A 10,709-nucleotide genomic window follows, 5' to 3' on the forward strand; every position below is an offset into this window, starting at 1 on the left:
TGATAGGAAATAGTTGTTTGTTGTTTTTTATTTATTTATTTAAAGGCAATTTTTTTTTTATTTAGTTATAAATAATTAGACGGCTATGATTATGTTCCTGGTAAAAAATATAATACAATTTGGTCGGAAATGACGTGTTAAACATCATCAACGCATTAGGCAGAATAAACAGATGATTTTACGGATTTTACTTGCTCAAAGCAATGATGACGATGATGATGGTGATGATGATGATGGTGATGGTGATGATGATGGTGATGGTGATAATAATGATTATGATGATTATTTATTTATATATTATTTTTTTACTTTACTTTGTTGGGAATCATTGTCTAATCTTTGATTCTGTCACATAACCATGTAGTTGATTTATAGCGTCTTCAGACTGGACTTTTATTCTCCCAAAATACAAACTTTATCTAAAGAGCTTTGACAGTAGCTCAGAGGATAAACCAGGCCATGTGTTTTTACCGCCCCCTGCTGGCCGAAATCATACCTGCCACTGTAAAATCATGCGATAAAGTCAGAAAAAATGGCTTTATACTTGTCACATATACTTTTACAGCACAGTGAAATTCTTTCTTCGCATATCCCAGCGATGTTAGAAAGCTGGGGCCAGAATCCAGGGTCAGACTCTGGAGCACAGAGGTTTAAGGGCCTTGTTTAAGGGCCATGGGCTGATATTAAAGTGACATTGTGCCATGCCAGTCCAGTGTTACAGCGTTAGTTGTGCAATTGTGCAAAGGAAGAAAAAGTCCAGGAGAGAAAGTACAGCTGCTCGGTGTTTCCTGGTTTAATCTCCGACCAGCCTTTGGGAAGAAGCTCCTCCTCCTCATTCTCTCTGTGTTTGCCTTCAAAGAGTGGAAACGCTTCCCTGAACGCAACAGAGAAAAGAGTCTATTGTTGGGATGGCTGAGGTTCTTCACAATGTTCCTGGCCCTGGTCTGGCACCACGTGCTGTAGATGTCCTGTAGATCAGGGAGCTCGGTGTGGATGGTACGCTCAGCTGACCGCACCACCCTCTGGAGGGCTCGCCTGTCCTGCATGGTGCTGTTCCTAAACCAGAAAGTGATTCTACTCATCATAATGTCCTTTAAGCGTCTCAGATGTTACAGACGCTGCCAGGCTTCTTCACCAGGGTGTTGAGACAGGTCCTGTGTGATGTGAACACCTAGGTACAGGAAACTGTCCACTCTCTCCACTGGGGTCCTATTGATCTTTAGCGGTTGGTATGATCGATCCTGCTTCGTGTTGAAGTCCACTATTAACTCCTTAGTCTTGCTGATGTTCAGGAGAAAATTATTCTCCTGGCACCATCTCTCCAGGAAATCAATCTCAAAGCCGTCTCATTGTTGTTGGAGATCAACCACAACAGTGTCGTCAGCAAACTTGATGGTGGTGGAGTTAGAAGTGGCCACACAGTCATGTGTTTATAGTGAGGGGGCTCAGAACACAACCCTGAGGTGCTCCAGTGCTGAGGGTGAGGGAGGATGAGGTGTGTTTGTCCACCTGTACGGCTTGTGGTCTGTCTGTCAGGTAGTTGGATATCCATTGACACAGGGGTGGACTGAGTTCCAGGACTTCCAACTTATAGGTGAAGAAATTTAGAGGTAAAGGAACTTAGAGGTAAAGAAATTTCCCCACTGTGGGACGAATAAAGGTATATCTTATCTTATCTTAACGTGGAGGAAATGATGGTGTTAAAAAGCTGAACTGTAGTCCACAAACAGCATTTTCACATAGTTCCCTTTTCTGCAGTCTAGGTAGCTCATCGTTGTGTGGAGAACATGTGTAATGATGTCCTCAGGAGAGCGGTTTTGGTGGTATGTGAAAGTCTCTGACCAATCTTTCAAAGCACATCATCACTGCCGAGGTCTGGGCTACAGGGTGGTAGTCGTTGAGGCAGGTGGGCTGGGGTTTCTTCAGGACAGGACCAATGGTGGACTGTTTGAAGCAAGAGGGGACTACAGCCTTCCAGGGAGAGGTTAAATAGTGCTAGAGAAAATAGCTAGCTGGTCAGCGCAGGCTTTCAGAACCCGACCTGTGATGCCCTCTGGACCTGCTGCCCTCTGGACCTGCTGCTGCCTGCTGGTATTCACTCTCCTGAATGTGTTTTTTACCGATACAAATATGTAAAAGATTATGCATCGCGATACCGATGCATCCGGTGTATCCGACCTTTTTAATTCGATGCATCACATCGTCAACTCTTATGCCGATGCGCCGAAGCAGAACGTGTGCTGCAGTAGAAATGTACAAGGTGAGTAGATGTTGTGGCTCGTCTGAGTTTCCATATATCAGTTCATTAATTGAGTTATTATTTAATACTATATTTAAAAGTGTTTTGTTTTTTTTATTCGTTTCCAGTAATACATCGTTCACAGTTTTACACGTCATTAAAAGTCATGCAGATCCGACATTCTACTGCGGCATAACGGCACATCCATAAATAAACAACATTCACATTATATATATTTATTTATTAAAAAAAGTGCAGACATTGAAATATGTCTACCGTCATCCAGAGCACGGTTCCCGATCTCGAAAAACAGATCGTTTTCTATAGCAAATGTATTTAATTCACAGAATTCACATGAATATTTTTTGTGCATAACAGGAGCGTCATGTTGTACGACGTTTAACACAGTGGCTCTCAGGTTTCGTCTCCGAATCCAGCAGACGAATGCAGACACAACGATCTGACCGAAGCCTGGAAAAAAAACTTCTAATAAAATGTAAAAGAGATACAGGTTGCAGAAAATGGGGGTGTAAACAGGAAGTAGTAACCCTGCATTCTCAATCAACTTCCTGCTGAGATAGAACCAGCGCAATTAGAAACTTATATGCAAATATCTAAAAGTTTTTATGAATTTGTATAAAAACTTCAGACTTAGAAGTTTGCACAAGGAGAATTGTGTTTGTGTGAATCTAAAAATGTAAATTATTAGAGATTTAGTTTACTTTATGCAAATGAGTCAGGTCCCGGTGAATTAAAGGAATGCCCTTGTTGGATGGTTCTTGATTGTGGGCGTGGCTTATTTTTCAATGGTCATGAGTTTTGGATCATTTATACACATTACTGTGTAAATATTCAGTAGGAGCTAAAGACAGATCTTACTGAATATTTACTCGAATGCTGCTTGTGGCCATGTTGGATTTGTGGCTGGAACCTTACACAGGAAAAAAAAGTTGATTAGTCACATGATTTGGTATTTCTGTGCACTTCATAGATCTTCTGATCCTGAAGGTCCTGTCTCAACTAATATTACTAAAATGTACAGCAATGGCAGTGACTTTGAAGTGTCCAGACTTGACAGATTCTGATGGTATGAAGAAACATATTTTTAAAAAAAAGTACTTTGTCCATTGAAAGAAATCCACCAGTTCCTGCCATGATGTTTGAGGAGCCACGTGAGATGTTCTAGTGCCTGTAAAATACAGTCCGCACTCTTCATCAGATGAGAGCATGTGATGTTCAACACTCATCTGACAGACAGGAACTCGGTGTGCTGAAAGAACACCTGACAATTACCGCTTTATGCTCATGCACTTTTGAGCAGGACGTGTCCTGGACGCACCCGGACGTCTTCACGGTCATCATTTCACATCCGGATGCTGTTTCACTTTCCGAGCCAAGAACCGAGCTCTGGTTCACACTGAAAGGATGAAAGTCGTCCACGGCCGTGTCCAGGTCCCAGGCCTGGCGAACGCTCAAATCGACGTACGATTTTGCGGAGATGGTGCTGAGTTTCCCCACAGCGTTCCTGCAGGAGGTTGCACGCAGCGAGGCGTAACTGGTGGCGTTGCTGTGAACGAGGGATGGAGGCGAGTTCTGCCCGAGAACCCAGCCGGATCTCCGCGTAGGACTCTCTCTGCTCAGGTCCATGGTGCGCTTGATCCACTCGCAGCATTTGCTAAATAGGTTCTTCCTGCACAGGATGTACACCCACGGGTCCAGGATGGGGTTGAAGGACGCGAACCGGATGGCGAGAAGATCGCTGCGGTAATCTGGCTGCATGCCTGCGGCGATATAAGCAGGGCCGTAGAGTTGATTTGCGAAGATACGGACCTGAGGAAGACACACCACATGATCAAACAATAAAACTGCTCATTAAACAAAGAAAAAGTCCAGAGTAAATATTAGCTAAAGCACTTTTACCACCTGGATTGTTAGCAACATGTTAATTCAGTTCCTCAGACTGCCTCATCAGAGTCATCAAAACTATAAAACATTAATATATCTTAATGGGGGGAGGGGGGGTAAAATTGGCAGTGATGCCCCCTTAGGGGCAGAATAGTACCAGCAGAAACATCAGCTGATTCTGGACACATCTGTCCCCTGCACCTGCTCAATTTTCCACTGGGACTTTTTTTTATTAAAAAAAATATATATTATTATAATTTTAAATTAGTTAGTTTAAGTAACCCTAATTGGTTAATTGGCGATGCTGTAGAGCGCCACCATTGGTCCTATTAAAGCTCCAGTACAATCATCTTCTACACGTGAAGGATGTATAAGATTCTATCAGACTTTTATGAGAATACGCATTATGTTATGAGTGTAAAGTTTTTTTCTTATTTATTATTATTTATTTTTTGCATGCTCACCACCAGAGGAATGGAGCAGACGAGGAACACGATGGTCATGAAAATCAGGAGCCAGAACATCTGGATCTCCGCAGCCGAGGTGACTGCGGGCAGTTTGCGGAAAGCGCGTCGGGATCCCGGGTGTCCCGCGTGCGCCTCGGCTCTGGTCGCTGCGGCGACGACGCGCGTCTTCTTGTTCATGCCGACCAGCGAGCGGCACACGGCGCAGTTGCACAGCACCGTGACGGCGATCAGCACCAGCACAAAGCCACCGTACAGGAACGTGTAAGCGGCTCCGCGAGCGTCCAGTGCGCGCCAGTCCAGGAAGCACCAAGTCCCCGGGAAGTGTTTGGCGTGACGCCCGAAGCCGAAGCTGGGCATCGCGCACAGCGCCCCGTTCACCAAGTAGACCGCGAGCAGGGCGAGTCGCGCCACCGTGCGGTCCACGTGCTGCGAGTAGAAGAACGCGTGGCTGATGGCGAGGTAGCGCTCCACGGCCATGGCGCACAAGATGGACATCCCGGCCGATCCGAAGAACAGCATAGAGAAGGAGAAGAAGTGGCAGAGCGCCACGCCGCCGGGCCACCGACCCGCCACGTAGGTCGCGATCACCACGGGGCTGGTGAAGCACGTCCCCAGGAGGTCCGTCACCGCCATGCCGCACACCAGCGTGTAAAACGTCGTCTCCTTTTGCTCCCTCTTGGACACGCACAGCACCGCCACGGCTACCAGGTTCCCCAGAACCCCCACTGCGAACATGGTGGATGAGATGACCAGCGAGCGGGAGTCCAGGCGCAGAACACGCGGCGCCGTCGTGGACGCCGTTTGCGCCGTCGGAGGCGTCAGGAACACAGACGACGCGTTCGCGTGCGCGCTCAGCACCGAGTCGGTCATCCTTTAAAGTCAGACTGGTGTCAGAAAAGCTGCAGAAAAGGGATCCAGGGAGAGCGCATGACCGAGTCCGGGGCTCACATTCCGGTCTCACGACGGTCCGGAGAGCTGCAGGTGGATATAAACTCCACGTCTCCACCTCCACGCCATCACTACTGCTCTGATGTCATCATCACACGTCACCGGCTGCAGGTGGGCTTTCCTCATTTCCTCATCCAAACATGCTTAAGAGATATTATTGATTTAGGCACAACTTTATTTTTAAAGTTTATAACCTGAAGATTTACTGTTATTATAATGCATCATATATACATTATAAAACATATCTAATCAAAAATCCTTTTAATTCCCTTCTATTATTTAACTACAAATCATTTTTAAACACATATATAAATCAGCAAGTGTGCACTATTTAGTGATGTATCACTAGTGATCTATCTGTCGATCAATCTAATATAAAACTCCACCTTCAAACTTTAGGCCACGCCCATTATTTGGCCATTAGTCTGTTTGGGTTCATCTTTTGTAATGAAAAACCGAAAAAAAGCTTTTGATTAAATAATGCATTGGAGTTATGAATATTTAATTGATTTGGTGGATGTTGCTGTAATTGACTGGGAATTCTTTTATTAATATCATATCTCACTCTAAGTGTATTTTGTGAGCTGCTAATATCTGTGCTTGAATAGTTTAAAGGTGATTAGAAACACATTTCCATCTTCAAACATGTTCCACAGTGCTGTAAAAACGTGATAAAGAACCCACACGGCGCTAATGTAGGACACGTCACAACCAGCGTTTAATCTACGACTCTGCAGGAACTGAGTTTTATCTGCAACATTTCATTAAATAGAACTTTGTGGAGATCCTCGGTGCTTAAATCACAATGTAGAGATACAAACTCACGTCATGAGGTTAAGATGTGTGTGTGTGTGTGTGTGTGTGTGTGTGTGTGTGTGTGTGTAAGGGTACTCTGTGTTTGGGACTGTACGCTCACTCGTTATCTGAAAGCAGATAAAGAAGTATAAAGCTTTTAGATTAGAAGTTCAAGCCCAGGAGCACCACAAACTGACTTTTGTAAATAAACACAAAGTGATTACAGTTTTAATCATAAACATATTAGGAGTTTAATTTCAGTTCATTCTTAGAAACATTTTTTTTAAAGGGTGCTGGTCTGAAGGTGCTGGTTTTCTGTGAATGAGAGGGAAAAAAAGAGCCTGGTGAAGGAACTACGGGGCTTTTTATAGAGGTTGAAGGGCCTTGCTTAAGGGCCCCAAGAGTGGCAGCATGGCGATACTGGGGCTTGAACCCCCGTTCATTGAGCTACTGATTCCCTATAGATGCTGTAACATAAATAAAAACAGGAACTGATGAGTTTCACCAACATTCCACAACATTAAATGTAAATATAAACAAATAAAAAAAATTATTTAAATAAATAAATAAAAATGTGGCTGTTGTATAAGTGTAATAAAACACTGGGTTCATGCTGCTATAAAGAAAATACTCAGTTTAGGTACCAGTAAATCTGCTTCATCTCACCAGCTGTGTTTTTAATTTATTTTCCTATAAATAAATATTGTTTTCATTCACTTTTAATTTTTTTTCTTTTTTTTTGAGCAATTTTCAGACCTCATGATAACATCCGGATCTCAATACCCTGACGAACCTCCCAAGTTAAAAACTCCATGACCTTTGATCTCGGGATATAAATAGGTTTTTCCGAATACCTGCGCAGCATCTGTTCCTGTGTTGCTCATGCAGCACATAGTTTCCTTCTTCATGAGTTTATAAATAGCGATCTCTGCATATCTTTTATTTCCTCCTTCTCTTATAATAATAATAATAATAATAATAATCTTGTCAATCATCTGTAAGACAATTCAAATAGAAAAAAACAGCTGTTGTGGAAGTGTGTGATGTGAGGAATCCGACAGCAAAGCAGGAATCTGTTGCTCATCCAGATTTAGCGACAAGGTGGAAATTGTACGACCTTCAAAAGCGGCGTAGAAGGTCGCATAGAGCTTCGGATATAAAAAAAGGCCTAATGTCTAATTTCTGCTCTCTAATGTGTGCGCAATTACATAAACTGCTGTTAGAGACGATTTACAGTAGTGTGTGTGTGTGTGTGTGTGTGTGTGTGTGTGTGTGTGTGTGTGTGTGTGTTTTATCCTCGGGTTCAGGAGTCATGGTTGTACACAAGAGCAATCTCATCTCGCAAGCTTTTATCACATCTGCTAGCAGGGAGTATCTCATTTCCTCACCTCAAACAAATAACCTTTAGAAAAGCCCTGCTGTGAATCTTGTCTACTCGTTCCAGCGACAAGATCTTGCTCGGAAAAGGTTGCATTCTTTATGATTCTGGAGCTTGTGGACAGAAACGTGTAGAAAGGACTGGTGAAGTGCTGGTTGAAGTGCTAATAAAGTGCTAATGCTAATATTCATACTCAATACGGCTTTACACGGATACTGTGGTAAGAAAGAATCAATACGTTTGTTATTTGTAAGTGTAAATTTGTTCACAATGAACGAGCAGGTGGCGACTGTGGTGAAGGAAAAACTCCTTGAGATGGCAATAAGGAAGCAACTTCGAGAGGAACCAGACTTAGGAGGGAACCTCATCCTCATCTGAGTGCCACCGAATGTCCATTTATTACAGATAAACGATGTTGAGGTGCAGTGATGGAGATCAATAATATAATATATCTAACTAACTCACTGACTAGCCCTAGCTTTAATCCCATTCTTTTAAGTTGTCTGTATATGAGCTCATTTGAGTTCGGATCAGCTCAACTCAATTTTATTCAATTTTTTGCCTCATTGCCATTTTTTTACATACCTACAGATTCCTTCAGAATAATATCTTTTAAATTATTATATAATTCTTGTTTATCCAGCAGTGTTAATGAAGAAGCTCCTTTTCATGGCTGTAGAACTTTAGAGAAACCTTGGTTCAATCCGTACCTCAATCCTTTTGAGGTTTATTTATATGTCGGTTGAATCAGCGTTCTAAACGAATGCGCTGCTAATGAACGCCTGTAACCATAGTAACATCCAGTTCCAGTTTCACCCGAAGTGAGACAGCGATTGGATACATTACCTAATGACCTCAATGAGCTCCATGAAGAAGTTCTGCTAGTGGTGGAACTTCTATGGTGAATACGGGGATTTTTGTAAACCAATATGAATTTGACGCAGTGGAGAAAAAAAACATCCAAATGAGAAATAGAATGCAGAACAGCACCAGGAGTTGCTTTAACAGCTTCATTATTAGTAGGCATTAACAACCTCTCTTTCTCCTGTAAATACATGTAATCTTCTGCCACTACTTTATCTCTGGGTGTGATTCGGAGCAGCAGAATTGTAGATGTAACGAGCTGTATATACAATCAAAATATCCATTCAGTTAGTTTCGCTCTATTGATCTCCTCAATGCTGAGAAGTGACCAGGCTAGGTGTGAGACCTTGCATCATTCTAATGCTCCCCTGCTGGTTCTTCACCTCCACATCATGCACCAAGGAACACCAAGCTCTGGATTCTTGCTACTTGTATTTTCCCGGGCTGCAGTTACCAACTGTAGAGATGTTTCATTGTTTTAGTTTTGAAGGAAAAGATTTATTGATTGAACGAGGAGAACACATCCGAGTTCAGAGTTCAGCGGGTTCATCTGCACAAACGACTTCAAAACCCAACGAAGTCTTTCCACAGCAAGTGATCGATACTGACTTGTTGACCTTCCTGTGAACAAAACACATCCATTATGTGGAGATAAACCAGACCTGGTGTGAAAAGGTGATGGATTCAGATTAAAAAAGAATCTTTTGTTTATGCTTCAAATTTCTTTCAAATCTTAAACCACGAGCCGAGGACGACTTTGACGAGAAACCCTTCGAGACATGAAGCGAGATGAGGGAGACGAGCAGTGAGACGACGTCTCTCTCTGTTCTGGCACCCAGGTGGTGGAATGAACGATTTTGCTCGCGGTGCTGCTAAACAGCTGAGACCTTCACTGTCTTTAAACACACTGACACTTTAATGAAAAAATAATATTGTGCTCGCAAGAAACATTGCTCCATTAATTCCACCACAACGATCCGCTTCTTCGCTGCAAATGTAAATGAAGCAATATTTGATGAGTGCAGGGGTATTAATTAATGGTTAATGGTATCATTATTAATCATTACTAATTATCATTAATGATGTCATAATTAATTGATTAATGATATTCATAGGATTGGAGCTCTATAGAAGGAGATCTTCCACTCCAATCAAGCGTATCTTCCTTTCATGAAGCTTGCTTTGTCCTGGAACAAGTTTTCGGGTCTCCAAGTTCATCTGAAGGGAAAATGCAACGCTGCACATCTCCAACTTCATGTCTCCAAGTTATGGCTTGAAAAATCAGGTGTCCTAATACTTTTTTCCAGAAATTGTATTTTCCTTATATATTGTTGAAAGGCTCTTTGATTGTTCTTTCACTCTGCCTAGCAGGAACTTCTGCAGTATTTCCCCACTGACTAATCTTTATGTGGTGTTCCTATAAAAATAATAATGCATTAGAATGATTAGTAGTCTGAGGTTCCTTCAAGGGTTCTCCAGATGGCTGACATTTTTTGTTTTCTAAAAACGTCCTGGTTCAAACCACTTGATCTTCAAGATTCTTCTTACATTTAAAGCTGGGCTGCTTGAATGTCTCAGAAGAAGCGCTACACACCTGCGCCTGTTCCTTTCCTTTCACTGCTTTGCGTTCTCTGTGCTAATTTAAACCAGGCGCAGAGAATCGACCCCACGACACTATTATCTTATTTTATTACTCAGAACTTATTACACCATGATTTTCTTTTTAAACCTGAAAAAAGTGCTTCATCTCCGAACCAATAAATTAAAAAACGCACAATTCGATTTCACTTCTATGCGGTAAAATCGCACAGCGGAAATCGGCGTGAAGGAGACGTAGCGTGTGGCGTTAATGGAGTGGAGGTTCAGGTCCTCTGTTGGAGATTAATAACACGCACAGACCTTGTGGGAGCATCTCAGCCTGGAGAGTGTTGAGAATTTATAAAACACAAGAGGTTGTGAGATGATGCCACAGGGATTCTGAGTTCCATTAAAGAGCAGAAGCTCTGCAGGTGCGACACACGACGGCGGCGGTGGTCATGAAGCCAGGAGCGGAAATCGAATTTAAAATAATGAAAGAATTCGTCATATCTTGCAAGACAGCCTGAAAGCCTTA

General features: G+C 42.7%; 1 protein-coding gene across 1 annotated transcript; it reads right to left on the bottom strand.

Annotated features, from left to right (window-relative positions):
• Positions 1-2,332: 2,332 nt before the first annotated feature.
• On the bottom strand, positions 2,333-5,649 carry ptger4c (prostaglandin E receptor 4 (subtype EP4) c). Its single transcript, XM_046875897.1, has 2 exons — positions 4,609-5,649; positions 2,333-4,069 (listed from the first exon to the last, which is right to left on the bottom strand). The coding sequence occupies exons 1-2, from the start codon at positions 5,479-5,481 to the stop codon at positions 3,476-3,478; spliced, it is 1,467 nt and encodes a 488-aa protein (XP_046731853.1). The 5' UTR covers positions 5,482-5,649; the 3' UTR covers positions 2,333-3,475.
• Between the last annotated feature and the right edge of the window lie 5,060 nt (positions 5,650-10,709).

The sequence above is a fragment of the Silurus meridionalis genome, chromosome 20, assembly GCF_014805685.1.
Source record: "Silurus meridionalis isolate SWU-2019-XX chromosome 20, ASM1480568v1, whole genome shotgun sequence".
NCBI classification, from domain to species: Eukaryota; Metazoa; Chordata; class Actinopteri; order Siluriformes; family Siluridae; genus Silurus; species Silurus meridionalis.